At 29.7% G+C, this 23,879-nt stretch overlaps 2 protein-coding genes across 2 annotated transcripts; one reads left to right on the top strand and one right to left on the bottom strand.

Annotated features, from left to right (window-relative positions):
* Positions 1–5,381: 5,381 nt before the first annotated feature.
* Positions 5,382–8,373, top strand: LOC114122108 (skin secretory protein xP2-like). Its single transcript, XM_027984675.2, has 3 exons — positions 5,382–5,550; positions 5,955–6,376; positions 7,526–8,373. Exons 1-3 carry the CDS (start codon positions 5,539–5,541, stop codon positions 7,845–7,847), a joined length of 756 nt encoding a protein of 251 aa, XP_027840476.1. The 5' UTR covers positions 5,382–5,538; the 3' UTR covers positions 7,848–8,373.
* Positions 8,374–18,563: 10,190 nt separating this feature from the next.
* LOC114122139 (uncharacterized) lies at positions 18,564–23,261 on the bottom strand. Its single transcript, XM_050204682.1, has 3 exons — positions 23,004–23,261; positions 22,151–22,889; positions 18,564–20,514 (listed from the first exon to the last, which is right to left on the bottom strand). Exons 1-3 carry the CDS (start codon positions 23,022–23,024, stop codon positions 19,052–19,054), a joined length of 2,223 nt encoding a protein of 740 aa, XP_050060639.1. The 5' UTR covers positions 23,025–23,261; the 3' UTR covers positions 18,564–19,051.
* Positions 23,262–23,879: the final 618 nt, after the last annotated feature.

Here is a 23,879-nt window from a genome sequence, read left to right as displayed (position 1 = left end):
ATGGAAAAATCGTGGTATACGTGTACCTAATCTAAGTTTGTGAACTAATTCTACCGACATGGGCATTTGCATTCTGTCTACGGTGTATTCGATAATAGCACTTGAAATATTTTCAACGCTGTTTAAAATATTTCCTAAACTTTTCTGATGCTCTAAGAAATATATTTATAATTTTTGTCAGTATCGGTCGATTAGTTGTTGAGTCTATAATAACTACAAACATATGAACATTGTTTTTTTTTATGTACGTTTGAATAAAAAATATTATGATTACTTATTATTTGACTTTATTATATTTATTGGTTAAAAAAATTAAAAAGTTTTATCATTATTTTTCAACTTTACTGAACAAATAATACCTCTGAAATATTTTTATTTTTATCTCTCAATATTTCTTAGACAGAAATTGGGCCTATACCTAAAGTGTAAGTCTGTAATATAGAGTGTTAGCGTAAAACATGAAATTTTATAACTTTAATGAACTTAAAATAAAAAGTTACAAGTACATTACTTTGCCATATTTAATGAATAATAATAGAAAGTTAATCACAGGGAAATCACATGATTTAGGAAATAACCGTCTTTTATACTGTACCTACAATGCGTTCAGATTACACGTTACCTTCTGCCGATTTTGACAAAACCAGTTTGGTCTATCAGTTATATCTATATCTATATATGTTTCGAATTTCTGTTTTTTAATATAAAAATTTTGTTTTCAGTGTTTGTTGACATTATAAATGGTCTTTTATTTTTGTCCACTATTTCTTATATTAGTTGTATTACACATAGGTATACAACATATCTAACCAGTTGGGAAAAATCACACAAGAAACGAGTAAATAAAACATAATAATGTGTATAATATTTATTCATAAAATGTAGAGACATCATTCATAGAAATACTGGATGACTGAATGAAATTATTTAAAGTTGTAGCCCAGCTATAGTCGCACCTCGAATTGAGTTGATTGGTTACGATATCACTACCTCGCAAAGCTAATGGAATTATAAAAACGATATTGATTTATTTCGTTTTAATTTTCATCAGGCGAAATTATTTGATAAATTATTGATACACGTTTAGTTTATACAGGATGTGCAACTACTGAATTTTTTAATTCACGCGATGACAAGTTTAATGTCAAAGATAGAAAGCTAATTAGTGTAGTATAAATATATTATTATATACAACTAAGTATCAAATAAATAATCATTTTTTCAGAAAAAATAATAATTGACGGTATAAATAAAGCAAATGGCAGGTAAATCATATTATTAAAATAAAATAAATTACCTAGTGTACATCGGATAATTATATAATATATGATTTTTAATATACATCATAGATTGGTATTTGTTTACTGCGACAAATAAAAAAATTAACGAATTATTATAATAAAATATACAAATGTGAAAATTCTGAATACAATTAATATAACATAATTAAATAGTTTTTTTAGAAATATTAAAAATTAACACAAATTAAATTAATTATTAACAAATTTAAATACGGTATTTTAATTTATTTTTTATTTTGAACTATTTCAATTAAATGTTACGATATCATCATTTTTGAGAGTTATACAAATTTGATAATTTAATCTTTTTTCAACCAAGATAGGTACATACGGTAGTATGGTAGATAGGTAATACGAGAAGGAATTAAAAGTTAATTAAAATTGTTAGGATTAAGTTGAGTTAGTCATACATTTTATTTTAAAACTACTAGTTGAAATATTATGGATTTATTGAAGAAAAATATAAATAATTTTTAAGTTCTTGAGTTATAATCAAATAATAATAATCATTACATTAATGTAGATGATTGTATTATAAGAACTAAAATATATATAATAATTATGTAAGATAATTGTTTTGTAAATTTTGTAAATAGATAACGTTGAAAACACCTCAGATAAATTTCTTTTGAATTAAAATAGTTGAGCCAATATTAATTATTGCTTAAATAAGGAAACTTATTTACTGTAATTATAAAATACATTTTATGGAAGTTTCAAACAATAGAAAGTGGAAATATAACCTGTATAAGTACTTTTTTCTCTTAAATTGAACTCGATTTTATATGGAACAGTATACAAAAAAAAAAAAAAATTAATTCAAAATAAATTTTTGTTTTTTTTTTGTGACTTAAAAATATGCATTGGGTTATAATTGGAAGTAAAGTTACTATAAGTTACATGTATTATTATGTTGTACCTATATATTTAATATCATAAAAATGACCATTCATTTTGTAAACAATTTTGAAAGCACTACTTAAATGACTATTTCAGAATGTAATGTGATTATTCAACATGGCACTGATATTATACACTGATAAGTAACTATTGGTACATCATTAACATTCTCGCTCCTATATGTAATAACCAATTCTAATAGTATTAATGCTAGGATTCGATTACCGGTACCTACTCAGTAGTCTTTTCTTATTGTTTTCGTGAGACCGAGGTATTCATTCGAGTTTTTGATTAGATTATGGATTTTGACTTAAATTAGTCATTGAGGCTTGATCACTGTACCCAAGTATTGATTTGTGTATTATAATGCTTTTAAAACTCCTGACTTTTTTTATAAGGTTGGCTAAATATGCTTGATATTAATTCTTGAGTATAGTGCTGTAGTCTAAGATCCTCACATTTCTGATGATATATTTGGCTGCTTGAAAGAATTCATTTATTTAAAAATCTTCTCATTTTTCTTATTGACGTCTTGGCAACTTAACCCATATATTTTTTGACAGTACTGAGGTATAATGCGACAAATATAGATAATATAGATTAGTTCCTAGATATAGGTTGAAGTAAAATTGAGTCATCTTTCCTTGTACCACTGATGTGTTTTAAGATACTATTGTAATGTCAATAGATTTAAAACTCTTTTTTATATATAAAATTCCAGCATAAATTATACAGTCAACGAGTTACTTAAACAGTGGATGATGTCAACCTTATTTTAAAATTTTTTATGTAATTTAATAAATTTAAATTTTGTCATATTGTAACCTACTCATTTCGTGTAATATTTATATTGTAAATTTGAATTATAAAGTACATTGTACTTTATGAATTAAGGGTAAAGCCAGGATAAGTTGAATTTTGTGAAAGCCTTGTGTCCATCTGAATTTGGCCTTATATCAAATATGTTTTCAGAAATATTGTTGATAATTGTTGAGTTTAGCTTAACTTCTTAAGACACTCGATTCAATGATATATAGGTTGTAGTTTCATGAATTATCAAGTTATTTTTTAAAGTGTATACAATATAAATAGAATATTTATACTCTATAGTCTATAAAATATTAAATAACATATATTACATTTATCAAGATCACCTATAAAATATTAGTCCGTGGGAACGAGATTAGTCTAAACCATACTCAATATTATTTAATATTTTATACCATTTCTTATTATTGTAGGTACCATAACTTTTATTTACAAAATTAATTTTTTATTCATCAGTGAGTGCTTAGTGTTTTTTTAGATGTTAAGTTTTAACGAGATTGGTTAATTTAATAATTTGTCCAGTACAAAGAAATTTTGTAGATAGCCATCCTGAGTATTTAATAAAAATATATTCATTGCTTTACTTAGAAACTTAAATATTTAAAAAATACATATTTATATAAATTTTCTTCTTATTCATTATTTGTGTAATACTCGTATTATAATACACACATATATATATAATATTATACAAGGTCGGAATTTAACATAGTTATCATATTAAAAATAATGCAAATTGAATTAATTATTGATTATTGTGCTATTTACTATAATATATGTATTGCATATTATATGCAGGTTTTGAACTACCTAGTAAAGTTTATATAAATGTAATGAATATAACTACCTACTAATTTTTTTTACGTAAATTAATATATAATTATAATTATATAATCTTATTTTTTCGTAAATCAGAAAATAATAAAACTTTATTCGGCATACCCAGGATTTTGAAATGGGGGAAGGGATCAAAGAAAATTTGTTTGGATTAACATTAAGTACTATTTAATAAATAAAGCACTAATCATTATCGTATGTATTATATTATGTGATCAAAATCGTGAAAATATGCAAGAAAACATTTTTTTTAAGAATTTATGGTAAAAAAATACACAATTTTTATTTAATTTATAAATTTAACAACTTAAAATAATTAACAAGGTAGTAATGAAAATTTTTTTTTTAGAGAAGTTTTTGAATAAATTAGTATATTTTTATTTTTTAAAATGTTATTTATTACGAAAATAAAAAACCATATGCGTTTCCAGTTTTTCTTAAGTGAAACTGTGACGTCTATCTGTTAAAGACATAATGATCGTTCGAAATCAACTGAAGTTGTTTAGGCATATTTAAAGCAATAAAGTATTGTAGGATCTTGGTAAATATAATTTATATATTTATAATACTATTTCGTGCCTGCAAAATATATTTTCAATTTTTCTACTTGACATGCATAATACTCAACTTATTTTTAAATTTCACTTCAATATCTATGCAATACATTTTGAATTGTGTATAAATATGCAAAAATATTCAATAACTATTAAATATATATAGAAATATGTAAAATAAAATTTCACCATCAGTTTCAAACTATTATGGTTTTAAAAATTACTGACAAAAACCTAAAAATATGAAAAAGTAGAAAAATATGCAATTACATAGGAACCCGTGGTCTACAGAAATAACTTTAATGTCTCAACCACTAATAATTTATAAATATGACAAACCTATTGGTTTTTAATTAAATATGACTACAGAATTACAATATAAACTTACATTGAACCATAATAATAATTATAAATTATAGTGTCACACGAAAATATTCGTAAATTTAATTTTAATCAGTCCAATATTTTTAACTTAGATTGGCAATAATACACTTAAAACGAATAACGTTTTTTGGAAAAAACGTTATGAGAAAATCTTTAAATTATGCAGTTATTCGGTAATATATTATATTATCAACGTATAAAGACGAGTCGGATATGTTATAGGGAACAAAGTATTATAGTTATAGTTATACGCGTCGCGTCATGTCATCTTTTCACAAAAAACGGTGATTTCACACACTTCACGTCCGTTGTGATATTCCTTATAGGCCGCGATCGGTACCTACCGGTTTATCCGGGTAGTTATGTCATACGCACACTTTTTGCCGCGCGTCCGACGTCATCCGCGTGCCGACCGTTGACAAGGGACCGAGGGGTCGGACGTCCCACCGTCGACCGGTTTATTCGACGTGTGCGAGTGCTGCACAGGATGATGGACCCGGACGGTCTCCCCGGTTGCCCGGGTGAAAGTCTTACAGAAAAATACGCCCGACCAAAGTGGTATATATAATCCGATTACTCCGTGGAAATCGTCAGTCAACAACAGCACACGCCGCAGTGCGAACAACTGCAAGGGGCACACCGTCCACTCTTATCGTATATATACCTATATAATAATATTATCGTTAATCGCGCACACTGATATTATCGAGACGAATCGAATCAAATCGACCAAGATGAAAATACACGTGAGTTTTCTGTATTATTATTATTTTTTGTTCTTTTCGAGTTAAGCAACACCTTTATAACCCTCGAACGTATAGTTCAGTAATTTACAGTTAGTATTAACTATTAAGCCACTGGTCCCTACTAAAAAATTAACGTACATCATCGAAAATCTCTACAATTTACGTGCAAACGCGCAAATCTTTAGTAACGTTTATCGTGTTCTTTATTTAAAACTAATATTTTACAATAATCCAAAGCAACCATGATACTTATAATAATATGACTAGCACACAGACACAACAGTTATGTGTATACCTAATTTAATCGAATCGAAAACGACCGTTCAACGCATATGGCAATGATTGACGACAATCGTCAACCACATAATAAGATCGCGTGTACTTATATTATTATACTTTGACAGGTTTTGATCGGTCTGGCATGTTTGGTGGCCATGGCCACGTGCTCGGAAGACTCGTCGACCGAACAGACTCAAAAGGTGCAACAGGACCAACAGCCGGAAGAGGACCACCAGTCCATCAAACGCGACGCAGTCGAAGATTACACCGCAGATGAGTCGTACGCCCCGTCAGCCGTCGCCGGCGGTGAAGCATACCAGCCCGCTGCCCCTGCTGAAGCATACGCACCATCCGCCGCTGAAGGTTACGCGCCATCCGCCGCTGAAGGTTATGCACCATCTGCATACGCCGCTGCTCCAGCCGCTTATGCCGCCCCAGCCGCTTACGCTGGTCCCACAGCTTACGCCGCCGCCGCCGCACCGGTAGGCATTGCCACTGCACCTGCCGCCTACGGATACGGACCGTCCGCATACCCCGCAGTTTCCGGGTAAGTAATCGTGCCTACCTTAAGTGTGTAGATACTCGTCGCGTGTTGCGTGTCACCCCGCCCTGTTTAGTACGCGAACCAAATTACATTTATTTTCGTCCCTCTCCGGTGGTCCCTGTGGGTCATATACTACACACATGTCGCGATTACAATATCCTTTACAGCCTTGTCGTTGCGCATAATCGAAAAACTGTTATTAGATAATTTATTCGTACATAAGTAGTCGAGCCGATACAAAAAAAAACCCCACCAAGCGGCTCAGTGATTAGCCCGTGTCCCGGACTAGTCGGACTTATCTTTTAAAAAATATTGCTGTGTGTATTTGCGTGGTTAGTCGTGTGACTGTAAATAATCGAAACAGATTTTTTTTGGTACGCGTAATAACTAAAAAAAAAATTCAAAGAAAATGTAAACATCAAATGGCGGAATGAGAGAAAACCAACGCCTTACGTAAATATCTTATAAACGTGTTATTTTATGTTATCGCGAGGTCCATCCACGTAGAAAGCAAATGTGCATGTTAAAACTGTGCATTATAATAATTTATAATATAATATTGACAGTGGTAACTGTTTTGTGTATGGAAGCGAGTAGTTAGTATATTAATAACCGACTCGAAAGTCGAATTTTTATGATATCTTTTGAAATTGTTCCAACGTACGTTTCTCTTGTTTTGCATCTCTATAAATTAAAATCTCGTCGTATTTAACGTCCGTTTATTTGTCATATTACTATACTATATTATATATCGTGTATACTGAGCACTCGATAACCACGTAACACATCTGTGACCACAATACAGCGCGTGGCCGGGCACGTTTTCATGGTAATAATCGTTATTCGGTAATCGATTCCGCTGAACGGAAATGACGAGTTGTTGACAATAGGCCGCGACCAATTATTTAGTTGTATAGACGATGATCGCCGCAGCGAGTACAAATCCGTGAAAACGTCTATCGAGATAAACAATGAGGAAAATCGTAAAAAATGTGTAAAAATAGTAATATGATATTAAAAAAAAAAAACGTTCAAAACTAATATTAAATTTGGAAATGGAGGTGGAAAATACTGATCGATACACCTCATAGTCTATAATAAATTTACGATAATGTTTACAAATAGTTTTTTTTAACACGACCGATTTTTCAGATACGCTCCATCATACGGACCCGAACATGTCATCTCGCAACACGTTGAGATCAACCGCGCTATACCCGTTCCAGTGTACAGGACTATCGCAGTTGGTGTACCCCAACCAGTGGCCGTACGTGTGCCATACCCGGTGCCTGTCATCAAGACGGTCGCATACCCGGTCGAAAAACCCGTGCCCTACCCAGTCGACAAGCCGTACCCCGTGCACATTGAGAAGAAAGTCCCAGTGCCCGTTGACAGACCGTACCCCGTGCCCGTGTACAAGATCAAGCACATCTACCACGAACCCAAGTGGGCCAAATGGCTCAGCGGCTGGTAAAAACCGTATAGACGCACGCCATACAATATAATATTATATAAGTCGTAACACGCATTATGTGGTTGAGTTGTGTTTAGGTATCTAATCCGACTTATAATCCAACCGACTTAACTATTTTTACATGTATACCTAACCTGTCTGTAGCTGTATATCATCGACACGCACCATAAATTGGACGGTCAACGATGCAAACGATATACGGTTTATTTTTTAATCGTTGTTTATTTTTTGTTTTAAATAATACGACGTGACTTACAAACATATTTTTTTAAGTATAGGTACATGCGTTTTATATATAAATGTTAATAAATTATGTAAGCACAGAAGTGTTACGGTACTGATGATAATTGGACTGATCGTTCACGTTAACCCAGTGTGCATTTACATGATTTAATTTTTTTTAATTTTTATTTTACTTTATTTTTATTTTGTACTATAACTTTGTTAACTAGTATGTATTTTATCAACAACAATAATCAATTATATGAACAAAAAATAAAACACGATTATTTCCATGAAAAAAAAATGTGTTATATAATTATTTTTTGTTGAGTTTTTAAAGACACGGACTAAATACGGGGTCAGAGTTGACTGATTGTATTTTAAAATTATATGTTTTTCATCAATTTTGAAATCGGTGAACATGTATTACCTGATATACCCCTGATTTATCGTTTCTACTCAAAATCTTAATTTTGCCGCTCTGCAACATTACACTATTTTTTTTCGTTTAGTCTGTATAATATATGTTCGATTAAAGATTATATTATACAAGATAGATAATATAAGACAACTGCAGACATATTTTACAAATAATATAATTCATAATAAAAATGAACGGGGTAGACTCTTTATAGTGAGATTGTATTATCGATGAGGACTCGAAGACAGTCTTGAGTTTAAATAAATCAGGTTACTTAAGTTACCTTATAGATATTATACTATTAAACTATTTTTATCTGTTTTACATCACTCTTTTGTTTATAAAGTAACTATTATTAAAGTATTTAACATTAATCATATTACAAATCCAATTTGCGTAACAATGTAAAACGTAACTGTTTGCAGGACTGCCATTATACTAATTATTTTAGTTTTTAGTGATTATAGTTTATATTTCAGAGTTTAGATCATAGACTTTAATACTTTATTGTAGTTGGTATGTATTTGTTTAAACGTATTTTAAAAAGATTTCAACTGCAATACAATTAAACCTCTATTTAACATAATATTGAAGGTTCTTAGAATAAAATTAAAAAACCATTATTTTGTTTTATTTAAAGAAATAATATATTTTTCACTTAAAATTTTTTTGCCATGGCTTATCTAACCCTAATCGTCAAGATAAATAGTAACAGCTAAAATTTCTCTTAACACAAAAAAAAAACAAATAAACAAAATTCATTTTTAGTGTGTGAAATGTATGTAGAATGACTAAAATGTAAATAATAATATAAAATATTAATTAATTAGTTAAAATTAAAAATTAAAAAACACATTTAAATTATATTAAATGTGTAAATAATACATTTTTTTTTTATTTTAGTCATTGTAGTTGAACTTTTTGATATCCTAATAAACAACTACAAACGTACTAGTCTGACTATACAAATGATCGTACTTATTTAATTAAGTCAGATTGACAAGTGTGAACTTTATATAAATACGCAAGAATACCTGAATACCTACTAGTTTTAGATTCTGAACGAAGTGATGAATATATTAATTCTACAGTGATGGGTGAGTGTGTTTTTATTTTTGTGTGGCTGTGTAGTGTGTACACTATAACTTGACAAAATAATGCTTCAATTTAAAACTTCAAAAGTGATTTCCTATAGAAAATTGAATATCTTTGGTGCATTATAGTAGAGGTCAAATGTAAGACGTTTCCAGTAATTTTTAAAAAAAAATGGGAAAACCACAAAAAAGTTATGGATGAAAAATGTGAATTTGTACGCAATTTCGACAAAATTTTTTTTATACACTACTACTAGTAACTCAAAAACGAATCACTGTAGGTAAAAACTTGAAATTTTACCAAATGTTTATATTAGTGTTATCTATACATGGTTAAATTTTCAAAATATTTATAGTTTATGTTTTGAGCTATATTTTTAAGTTTTTTTTTTTAATGTCGATAAAAACTTGAAAATTTAATATAAAGTTTTTTATAAGTTGTTTTTATGGTAGTTAAAAAAATGAAAATCGTTGGTCACAATTTTTTTATGTGCATTTAAATTTAAATTTTTTACGAAATATGTCAAAATCTCGAAAATTTGCAAGTAATTTTGTTGTTGAAAATTCATAAAATTTTAAGTATTTATATGTTAGGTTAAAAAATGCAACACAACGATTTCCTTTAAATAACTATAAAGAAAATTCAAAGCGTGCTTAAAGAAAAAATGTTATGAGTAACTGAATTGAAAATTTTTTACATAATTTAATTTTCAAAGTATTTCACTCATTTTAAAACTATTTTAAAGCATTTGAAATATTAGTTTTTGTTGAGTTTTTTTTTTATATAAAATAAGTATTGATAACATTTTTTTTGGCAGTCACAATACTCGAAAACTTAATAGATAAATTATCATGAGTTAGTTTTATAGTGATTTATTTATTTTTTTATTAGCTTTTGAAGTTCAAATACTGACAAAATTCGTCAAAATTATGAATATTTGCTAATTATTTTGTAGTTAAAAAATGTATAAAAAGATGTGTATCACTGTATAAGTAGCTAAGAGCAGAAAATGTAATACGAGATTTTCCATAAGTTTGGCTTAAACTAATTATAAAAGAAGTTGAGAGTTGATCAATTAAAAAAAAATTATCTTAAATTAACATTTTTATGAAATCAAATATTCATGTGTAAAAAACGGTTATTTACAATCAAATAATTTTTGATTTTTGTTATAAAAAAATTCAAGTCGTAGAAACTTGAAACATACACCAGTTGTTTAAATTGGCATTTTCTGTACATGATTTAATTTTGAAGTATTCAGGTCATTAAAACATAAACCACCTTTTTCCCCACCCACTGAAAAATATATTCTAGGCTAACAAATCATCTCCGTTCAGAATCGTTTTTCGTAAATAATGATATTATATCATTGCATTGAAATTTAACACGTTCATTATAGTGACCTACTCTATGTCAGGGGTCCACTCGATACCTACTGAATGGCAGAATGTTACCCAATTAACCACCCTTTTTAGAGTTTCACATTATAATAAAAAAAAAAAAAAAAAAACAAAAAATTAATTCGTTAAATAGAAACGTTTTACAATAAAATATTTTATAGTATTTGTACAGAAGGTTTCGTTAAACAAAGGTTCCATTGTAATTTATTATACAGCCATATAGGTACATAGTACATATTAATATATTATAATATAATGTATGCTATTTTAACACACGCAATAAAATATTAAGTGAATATTAATGTAGGTATTATTAATTCTAAATAATCTGAATAATAGTCGTGAAAGATAGAATCTGTAATAACTTAGGAAAACAAATGTGAGGCTATGAATAATATTTATATAATAATATATAAGTAACACAATGTGTTTTATTTTATGTTTACGCGCCACCCTTACCATGGCTCCTCGGGAAACTGACAATAGTTTAGTTTTCATTCGAACGAGAATTATAAGGCTAGCAAACATAATATAGTTAAACTTAGTACTTACATACCTTTGCATCCTTACTCGTCCTATTGGAATTTCATTGAATTGAACACCATTAGGGTTTATCATAATATTTACACAAACAATTGTCAATAAAACGGATTCCCGTGCGGTGAATCAAAAACTGTTTGATGTTTGATCGAGAAACGAATGATTGGTTGCAGAAAAAAGTGCAATAACCGTGTTTTCACAAGATTGATCGAATGATAAAGGCGGGTTTCCACTACATACGTGTACATGCATAGAAAATTCTTTTTTTGTGATTGGTTGGTATACATGGTACGCTTTTGGTATACCAAAAAGTTTATACGTTCCAACAAAACATCATGATAACCAGATTTTATATATATTATATTTTATAGATTTTATATACATTATATACCAATATGGACCGTGGTCAGAAGATTGATGACCAATGACCACTGACCACCACCAATTTAATTAACGGAAGTGGATGCCGGATTTATAAAAATGAATATTGATCAGTTAAAATAAAATTTTATTAAATTAAAATACAATAAAATACATATAGATAACTGCTAATTTTTATATTTTGTAAATGATGTTTTTAGTTAGCTAATAAAATATGTGTCGTTGTAAAGATTAGAGAAAAATTATCTATATTATAAAATGTGCAAGACGGCAAGAGTAATTCAAGAAAATGTAAGTAGAAACATGGTTTTATTAGCATAACGATAGGTTTTTTGTTAGTTATCTATTTAAGCCGGTCAAAACTTTTGTCCCCTCTATTTAAAACTGAAATGACGCTACTTGTTTATGCTCTCCTACCGCAGTCGAAAACTGCAATTCGCTGAAGGTCGGAATTGCTTTCAGCCACGCTGGTTGTTTTTTTACACTTTTGCAGCTTCTGAAAATCGATATTGTGGTAATCTATAATGGACATTATAGAATATAGACTGTTATCGATATTTGAATTCGTCAAACTGTTTTGTACGGGAAAACCCCATTTAAAGATAGAACCATAGAAGTATTGATACGTTCACGTAACATAATATTAATCTATTAAGTATTTTGGACTGTAACTTTTCCGATCACTGCAATACTGCATAGTGGGAAATTCGCCGGGAATATCCATTTTTCCTTACATTCCGAAATGGGATTCACACTTACTTCCACTTTGACCAGTATGTCATGATAATTTATCAACTTATTTGTTTATGTTTAAATTTAAAATCTAAAATTATTAATTGTATAATATAATGTCCTATCTACACGCTACACCATCGTAAAAGGTTTTATTTTTACAGAATTACGTTATTCATTTTAGTTTATATTTCAATCATTAGTTAAGTTAATACTCAATATTAATATGTGAAATACCATTCTGCTATAGTGCTATACTATGGTAGATCATTAATGGAATGTATGGATACAATTCTTATTGGTACAAAATAATGTTGACTGATATATTATTCTGATAACAACACTGATAATAATATTAATACTATATTATACATATTATTTAATTAATTCTTTAAGTAGACTTAAAAATACATATTATGCCTCTATTTTACACTACACATTTTGTTAAAACTTTTCATTTTTCTACTTAGTTATTATGCACTGATATCAGGAGACAAAAAACTGAAAAACTCATAAGCGTCGTGTCTTACGAATTTATGATCATAATATTCCTCTATAATAATATGTATTTTATTGTGTTAATTTTTGTGTTATATTTGTTTTTGTAATTAATTATAAAAGTTTACAACGTACACAGTTCAATTAATTCAACCAATAATGATAATATTTTATATTGCTTAGTGAGAAAATAATTACTCGTATTATAAAGTATAGATTAACTATATTTAGTCCATAATACTGAGCACTTATATGTTTTTGAGTTTTTCAATAAAAATCAAATAGACATTAAATTCTTTGAAAAAATATCAACAATATTAATGAAAACATATTCATGCAGCGCTATCTATAAATTAAATTACATCGCGTCCAACCTAACTATTCAGTAAATGTACAGTTACAAGTTTTTACGCAGTGTGTACTATTTATATATTATATTTATATTTAAATATTAATTGACATGTTAATATTATTGAAATTTTCTAAGCTTTCCATGACTATACAGGCTTTAGCCTATAATAACAACTGGTATTGTTTTGACTGACTTGAAAATTATTTAAGTACCTACTATATTATCACTCAAGTAAGAGCTGAATAGTTTTGTTTTATACGTTACAATTTACCGGCCAGGTGTTAGTTAATAGGTCTATGGAGTAAACACTGTAAAAATACTATATGATGGTCTTATAAAATATTATTTTAATGTAAGTACTCGATCACGAAGAGTCGTTGTGTTGCCTATTCGTACGTTTCCAGGTGTTATGTTTACTTTATTTTTATTGTTTATATTTATTGCGTCATTGAAGTAAATTTTTAATATTATAGGTAGATAAGAATTTTTACTGTATCTAGTATACTGCATTATAATTATTTATCATAATTTTGTGTAATTTATTAAAACAAACCATATTGTGATAAGTTAATGTATTATGTATGATAATATGGTCAGTGTTTATTTTAAAATAATTTTAAATTAAACCTACCGATTAGGATTAGTTGAAACTTGTAAGTTTGAAATTAAAATAAAATAGAAAGTATTAAACAAAATAATATCTGATTTTATCATACTACTACTCCATGTAAAAGAAACCCATAATAATTTTTAACAGTTTACTAGTAAATAAACATCATACATTTATATCACTATATACTTATACTATATAGTATATTGTATACACCAGTACAATAAAACAGAAACAAATTTTACCTACAAATTACCTATATTATCATATTGTCTCTACATAACATTTCAAATTCATGTTTATGAATCATTATGAAATTTAAAAATTATTATAAATGAAGTTGCATAATATAATATTTTCGTTTTGCCGATTAAATATGTGATAAAATATATACTAATTAGACTAAATCGAGAGTAGGTAAGTACATAAATATAGCTATTAAAATGTGTGTAAATATTTCACTAATGTCTTACTTTATTTTTAATTTACTGTCATATCAATCATCATTCATCATTAGGTAATGTATTATATTATTAAATATTATAATTTTTATTTAAATATTAATATAGAAATAGCAATAAAGAAATGTGTATGTTAAATTTGAGTATTTGATATTACTATAAGATATATCATCTTATATTTTATAATATGTGTTAGCTATAAGCAGTGTTATTATAGAAACGTTAAGTTTTCAAATTTGAAAATTTAATAATCAGCTACTAAAGAGTAGTTATTATTTATTAATAAAGAGAGTTGTTTGTTAATAATTTTACCGGAATTGTGAATAATATTATTAAAATAATATTTTTTATTATAATATTTGATACTAAATTGAAATATAATGGTTATAGATTATATTGTACAATATTTATTGAGAAATCGGTTTAACGTATATATTATATTGTGCTTTTTTACGTAATTCTATCGATAATAAAATAGTATACATAATCTCATTTCATCATAACAATTTACATAACTCAAATATATAATTTATTATGTTTTATTTCATATGGCTATTTCACATCAATAATAATTTCTATATTCTATTAACGATTACATATTTTCAAAAAAGTTTTGTGTGTAAACTAAAAAAAAAAATACTTCGCAACAATCGCAACACTATAATTGCATATAATTTTTATGAAATTAATTAAACAGTAAAATAATAAAAAAAAGTAAATAAATTGTATTCAACTATTTTGAAAAAAATAAATTTTATTATTTGTGCAGTAGGTATATAATAAGTAATATAATATTTTTTTTATGTATATCAATTGTAGAGACTATACACTTATTTGGCCTTTCAATATGAATATATAGTAGCCAGTGGCTGGGCAATGGGTAGTTAAGGAATTAGATAAGTTTTTTGTTTTTTAAGTTTTTGTTTCAAAATTTATTTTTATTTTTTAATTGTTGTATGTACATAATTATTAATTAATGTCAATAACTAAATTACAAACGTCAGTATAAATAGCAATTAAATTATAGAGTATTGATTATTATTTGTGTATAATAGAAAATATAATTTATGCATAATACATTGCGCTTTACTTAGATGGTGTATAACTGATTATTGTAAAAAATTTCTGTTTTTCAACCACAGCATGGTATTGAAAAGAAAAAAATTATTTTTATTTCGTTCGTCATTTATCAATAATAATTTAAAAAGCGTGTTGATTATAATATTATTGAATCTCCCAGAACGAAATATAAAATAATGAACTACAAGTCGAAGAAGCTAGAATATGTACTTGACAAGTACAGAATTGTTAACGCCGGTTAATGATGATGTCCAGTGTCCAGTGTATCAATTTATTACCATTGGAATATGTCACTATCGTTGTCACATTATTTACCGTGTCGAAAGCATTATTGTTTGAAATGAAATGAAATAAAATATAACAATAAAAAAATACGCCATACATAATAATATTATTGTTATTATAATATGAATACGTCATACTATAATTTTTAGTTTATTTCAGTTATACAGGATGGTTATTTTTTAAGTTATTCATAGTATAGTTTTAAATTTGAATAGGTAACTTAAAAATAGTCGTAGATTTAAAATCTAAATCCTAAATATTATGTTAATAAAAACGGTTGTCTGCAGTATGTTATGAAAAATAGTACTAAATGCCAACTATTACGGATAATGATTTAAAAATAATAATTTTATATTATAGAATATAAATACATTACATTTCACATACTTCGAGTAAGGTGTAGGAATTCATAGAAAAAACTGAATCGCACCTAAAAACTATAAAAAAATTGTGATATAATTATTATTGATTGCAGTTGTGTATTTAAATAATCACCCTGTATAAAATATGATCAAAATAAAAACGGAATCTTAATTATAACTGTTTGCCGTGCCGTACGGTGAATTTCACTTTCTATATGGTATAGAACGCAGTCTGTGTTCCTAGGCGGGAATGTATAAATCCGTTTAGCTCGAATTCATCGAGCTGAGGTAATCATTGAAAGTGAATCATCCGAAAATGCGTATATGAGTGTATATTTCTCTGACGGACCTTGTATATTTTTCTGGCCGGCGGGCACGGGAAAGCATGAAATCATTAAATTTCACGTTTTCGTGCTCAAGCGCCTTATATTATTGGATTACTGTATATAATTTTTATATTATCTAAGTACATATTATATTATTTGTATATTGCTCTGTATGCACATTGCAATATTGTACACACATCGGTCATCGTCAACGTCACCATGACATTAACTGGGTGATTGAATTGCAAATCACGATACTCTATTACTAACTATTTATTGAAAAAACATAAGAAATATAAAATATATATATATAATAAGCTACAAACTGAATTTAACTGTTGAAGTAGTATATTATATTATCAAATATTACTAGAAAATGACTAATCTTATTACTGAAAGTTAAAAAAAAAAATTATGATTCTGTGAATATAATAATATAATGTATGTACAAAAATTGAGACGATAAAAAAAAAAAAAAACGATTTAATTTAATTTGTTTTTGTCCATATCCAACCATACTCCCTAAATGAAATCAATAGAAGTCAAAATATAAATATTGATAAAGTGACAGTCATAATTCTTTTTTTTAAGCTTTTCAATTGGATCGTTACATTTCAATAGTTTGACAACGATACGGCTTATAATGATTAGGTACCCACCCTTAGGAAAAATTAAAAAGCATTATAAAATAACAGAATAATCGTCAATAGTTCAAGATCTTTTTATGATAGGTTCTTATTTGCTTAGTACTTAATAGTTTTTCGTTTTGGATTTCATTAAAGAATTAAATCACATTTTTATCTCTCTTTTAACAAAATTATGAAGATAATATTAGGTCTTAAAATATAGCTCATAATATTTATATTTTATTATTATATTTCTTGTATTATTTATATAATTATATTTAAGCCACTAGTGCACCACTTGTAATAGTAAATAAAACAATAAAATTGTTGTAAATCAACACCGTGCATTTTAATAGATTATTAATCAATTATTCAATATAGTATATTTTAGTGTTTTGGTAAAAATAACAAGTAGACTAATTTTTATTTTTAATATCAATTAAATTAAACCAATTTTTAGTTACAACACTATGTATAGAAATAATAATATATACTATCTATAGTATGATATAAATATTCAAACATAGTATTTACCATTCGAATCATTAACTACTGTATATAGGTACACATGGTCACGCGAAGTAACAGAATTTACAAGACGAAAACGACAAGGTCCGTTGACTTTGAAACGAATTTGATATTTCTATTAATGGGCATGTATACGGATGTATAATGATACAATTCCGTCGAATAATGACGGACGAAATAACATCGTAACGGATTCGCGAGCTGGTATAATCGTGCGTAAATCGGTGTGTTCGCATTTCATTTCGTTGATAGTGTTAAAAAAATATAATGCAATGACCACTTACTATGTATATGTTTACTCAATTTATAGGTACACTAATTCTACTACATTTCTCTTGGAAATCGTATTTTAATGGGTGAATTGGAATAATACGGACATATTGTATATATACCTGTGAAAGCAACGCAAACACAGCTGACATTTCATGAGCGTAATATTTGGCAGCGGTTATCCAGCTGAGGATGTTGACTAAAAAAGGGTTGAGAGGTGGTTATCAAAACAATACGAATATGCGTCTAGAGGATTTGGCAATAAATCAAATTGTACCTATATTTATGTTATTATTATTGATGACACTACGCATCGTCGGGACATTTCTTACTTAATCTATTTGCATTCTGCATAACTTTGCAGCCAAATCGAAAGTATGCACACATAATAATATGATTGCTCGACAATAATTATTAATATGATGGACTGTTGCAGCGTAATATACGGTGTTCATAATGGTCGATGGCGTACTTATAAAACGAAATTTGAACAGAATAAAAATATTAGATTTCCTCGCGGAGTATGATGTAAGTAATATTATATATTAATTTATTGTTCGCGAATAATATGGCGAGTTGCACAGTATATTGTAATTTTACTCAAAAAAAACATATTTTCGCATAAAATATAATATATGGATACTTATAAATAATAATTTATCTCATAAAAATAATAACATTAGTAAATAATATACGTTATTTTATCTTAGCATTTTAGTCTTTATACATATATGCGTATACACGGGCACGCGCGCGAGAAAATATTTATGTGGGAGGGTTTTTCCTTACTGTAATTTATAACTGTTAAGTATGCAATCGATGATATGAAGAAAAAAATACCACTGGTTAACCCTCCCCAAACCTCTTCACTCCGAGTTGTGTCTATACGTGTCTGCCCACGTATACGTGTATAATTATAATCATTAATAACACTATTATAACGTGTATAAAATATATAAAATAATATTATGTAGGTAATAGGTCGGTGTGCGAAATCGCGATCGCCGTAGATCCATCAATTGCGACCTTCAGCGGTCCGGACGACCAGCACGTCGTTGCGCTTGTTCATGTCCTTATAAATGGGCTTATACGGGTAATCGTCATCGGGCCCATTGAGGTATGCGTAACCAGGATGGTACGTGGTGGCCTTGAACGGCTGCTGCTGCAAAAGTTGCTGTTGTGCGATGGCCGCGGCCAGTTCCTCGGTGGACGGCTGCTGTTGTTGCTGTTGATGGTGATGGTGAAGGTTGTTGTGGTGGTGATGATGGTGGTTGTTGTGATGGTGTTGTAGCTGTGGCGATTTGTTTACGGCCTGCGAGTACTTGGTCGACGTCGGCGAGGAGGGCGAAGCGGTGTAACCGTAAGCGTGCGGCCGCTTGACGACGATAGGGTGGCCGGTGCCCGGAAACGCGTGGAGCGGAACCGAATCGGGAGCGGTGGCCGACTGCGCGTACCGCGAATCGTCGGATTGCTGGCCGCCGCCGCCGCCGCCGCCGCCGCCGTGGTGTAGCTGTACGTGGCCTCCGCCTCCGCCCGCAGCGAACGGGTTGTTGTAGAACTGGTGTTGCAGGCCGAACGGCTGCTTGACGCGGTGTTGCATGTCGTTGTCCTTCATCTGCAAGCCAAACGGTTTTTTGACTTTGGCTACGGTTTTCGGCTTTTGCGCGTACGGCTGCAAAGGCGCCAGCGACGACGGCGACACCGACGACGGTGCGGACGACTGTTGCTGGAGCTGCTGCTGATGGTGAAGTTGTTGGAACTGCAACGCTTTGCCGGCCCCCTGGTGCACCGGCCGCTGGTGTCCGGCGGCGTTCAGCGAGTCGTCGGCCGCCGACTGTTGCTGTTGCGCGTGCGCGTAGTGCTGTTGCTGCAACTGGTGCAGGTATTCCGGTTTCAGGGGTATCACGATGGCCGGCATGGTCTTACCGCCGCCGTTCTCGTCCGTCTTGAAGAACACGTTGTGCACGACCGGCAACGACATCATCGCCTGCTGAACGGTGCTGCTGGCCAACTGGTGGCCGTGCACCGGGGACGACGGGTCGCCGCCGATGGCCGCGTACATCTGGTGCGAGATGGGTATGGGCACCACGATGCTGTGGTAGTTGGGCGTGGCCGACGGCTGTTCGATTTTCACGGACTTGGTGGCCGCGGCGGCCGGGTGCGGCTGTTGCGGAGAGGGCCCGACCACCTGCACCGGCGACGGGTGTTGCAACGGCCCGCTGCCCGCGCTGTACGGGTACCTGGCCACCGGCGGGCCGCCCCCGCCCGGCTGCAAGTAGTTCAGCCGCTTCTCCCTGGGCGGCGGCGTCTTGCTGGCCTGCTGCGACACGGCGTTGCTGAAGTCGAAATGATTCATTTTCGACAGCACCTGCTTGTGGTCGAAGTTCTGCGGTTCGGTGTGATGGTGTGCCGCGTCCTCCGCGCTGGAAATGCCTTCCTCGTGAAACAGGTCTGGATGACGATGGGCTTTGAACAATTCTGCACCGGCAACCGCGTGAAACAAAAAAAAAATATATATTTTTAAAATGTAAACGGCGAAAAAAATTCAACATTTAAACACTTTCACCGTCAGCGGTTCGTAGCGATCGATAATAAAATAATAATATTATACGTTATTTTTTTTGGTCTTCGTCGTCATCAAATACGATGACGGCGTAAAAAACGTATCACCGACGTGTTATTGTTTCGATTATAATATTATATATATATATATACCTACGCTCATCTTTAACACTTTTTCTTCGTAATTAAATGTCAAACAACGATTTGTTCGGTCGCGTGTTTAACGCGCAGTACTAATCGTTGGCTAGTAAAACGAGTATTTAATATGACGAGATAATATTAAAATGAGATTTTCATAAAAACCAAAATGTCTACACATTTCATAAGAAGTACATTCTATATTATGGTTAAATAGATTCACCGAGATATGAGTATGCTTTATTATCCTGATTTTTGATTAAAATATGAATACTCCTTAATACTATATATTACTTTATTAATTTATTATAAATAACAGTATGTACAATGTACATAATGTATTAATGTGTATACAAATTATAAAAGAGCTTAAGTAAATAATAGTTATATATAATTAATATCAAAAGGTTGTTAACTTGGTAGGTACCTACTGAAATGTATCAAAGATATTGCAATTTTAATTTTATTGAATGTATACTTTAATTTGTAAATAGAACATATTTTATCTTGAAGAAAAAACTATACCAACTATAAAGAAATCATTAATCTTGTTTTTTAAAAAATTATTTAATTCTTTTAGCATAAACAGAAAATAGATAAAGTTTATGTTTTCAATATTATTATACTTCTATAGTTTTCTTAATAGAAAAGAAAACATTAATCGATGATATTTTGATTGTATAAAAAATATGTTATATAAACATTATACTTCGGTATGAAATATAAATATTTATTTATATTTTTTCAATATTAACATTATCTTTTAGTTTGGCTAATTTATATTTATTTTCCTCATAATTTAATCATTTTTTTAGATAGTACCAATTAATTGCTTGTATATTATACATAGTGACCATTATACAACATAATATAATATTTTCGTAGAAAAAATTATCTTAATAGTTGTTTCAAAAGTGTATTATATATTTATATCTAACAATGTTTATTATTATTATATTTATCTCACAATTTAAATAATTCTCTGTCGACTTAACTTTATTATTTGCAAGTCCAATATTAGTTAAAAATGTATAATATTTATCAACTTATATAAATAATGAAAAACATTTTTAATTTATTTGAACTTAATATTTAGTACATTCTATGCAAAAGAATATGTTTATAAAACATAAATAGATTTTAATTGTTTTTTTTTTTAAAACTAATCCCAAGTAAAATTTGAACTGAAAAAACAATTTAATACTATAGTTCCATATTAAATTTTTTTATTTAATAATGAAAATTAAAATAAATGATAAAATGTAACAATATTTAATAAAATAGTTTTTTGGTCCATCAATAACAAATATTAATTAAAAAAAATAATTAAGTAAATAATAAATGTATTCATATTTTTATAGGTAATGACTTATGTAAAAATTATTTTCATATTAATATTTATTTTTTATCATACCTGAACTACTAGATGATTCTTGTGAAGAATCATGTTCTTGAACAGATGTAATAATGCCTGTAGCGATTTCCATGTTGGGACTTAATTCTTGCCAGCCATCCTTATTATTACTTTCCGCTAATTTTTTGTTTTGCGTTTTCCTTTTTTCCTGTTCACTATCCAATTGGTGTTTATTCTTTCGTCGCGATCTAATTGGTTTATTGTTATCAAATGCCATATGTACTTCTTCGGACCAATCGTTAAAAACCGGTCGATCGTCGTGTCCATCGTTTTTATGCATCTTTTTTCCATATGTGATTGATGGCACAGACTTCTCGACACTTTCATTACTCTTTACATCGGATAACTGTGGCGATTGATTGTCAAACGTTTGAGGTTTAACACTATACAATTGTTCATTCATTCGGTGATCGGTCAATGAAAAAGACGGATTACCAAGGTCTTTGTCTTCAGCACTCCAAGTCTGGCTTTGTGGTTTTCCTCTGGCTTGTCTAGATCTTAACGACAAGCTTTGCGAACTTCGCAGGCCAGGCGTTAATGACGTATAAGCTTCACTTGAAGAAGATGTATCCTTAGAAGAATCGTGGTCACCAGAAAATTCTATACTTGAAGTATGACTTTTAATAGTAGGTGAATGATTATCTGCTATAGAGTAACCGGCAGTAGCTGTAATTGTACCAACTGTATCCACGGATATTCTATCTTCGCTGAGTGTAAGTTGAACTAAGCAAAAAATAACCTAAAAAAAAAATTTTTAAGCGTCAATGTATTTTGATAAAAACCACAATTTATAAGTTATAAATTAAAAAGTATATTCTGTAGTAAAATATGCATCTATTTGTATTAGTATTACCATGCTATTTAATTTTGCCATAGTGGTTTCTGTTTTTTGAAATTATTTTTGGTTAGCTACAAAATAAACACACAGTAACACTTTTTCACATAAAATTAAATAAACTGCACTATATCATCGTTATAAATTTAAAATAATATTATGAAAGAAAAAAACAGTATTTTAAATAAAACACAACAATTTTGCATGAGCGACTGTACTAGATTGACGAACGGAGTCGTGTCGGAAAATCTTTATTGAACGACTGAAGAATGTCTGTCCGTTTTGGTCAGCTCTATCCTAAACAGTTCCGCATCAAGAAAGCGGAATAATTGAGAGGATGGTGGTGGACGGACAGAAAGTGGAAAACTCATCACAATGCAATAAAAACACACTCATATGTTCAATAAATTAAAACAAATATTAAGTAAAAGCTAATTAAATGATAAAGGAAAGTAAAACCCAAGCACCTCAAACATATATTTTATATTTTTGTTGTGTTTTGTCTCCCTCATATATCGTATTTTTCAAACCGTCTCTAATTTACTCTTAAAGTGTGCTCCCGACCACACGTGTAATGTATTTTTATAAGCATTAAATTAATATATTATGTTAGGATGACGTGTTGCTGCGTGTGACAATTATTATTGTTAAATATTATGTGTTATTTCTTGTTTGATGTAATACATTGCAAAACTATAGAATACACTAAGGCATTGTTAATATGAATTTTTCATTGTTCTTTTTATATAATTAAATTAATTTTTTTATATCGGTTTATGAACAAGATATTAGTACCATTGTAAGTAATTGAAATAATAAATTAAATTAATAATGATGTTTTAGGATTGATCAAAATATTTTATACAAAATATACAACCAACAGAATATTTTATC

Source organism: Aphis gossypii, chromosome 3 (assembly GCF_020184175.1).
Source record: "Aphis gossypii isolate Hap1 chromosome 3, ASM2018417v2, whole genome shotgun sequence".
NCBI lineage: Eukaryota > Metazoa > Arthropoda > Insecta > Hemiptera > Aphididae > Aphis > Aphis gossypii.
The sequence above is the reverse complement of the archived record's forward strand: the minus strand, read 5'-3'. Positions and strand labels throughout refer to the sequence as shown.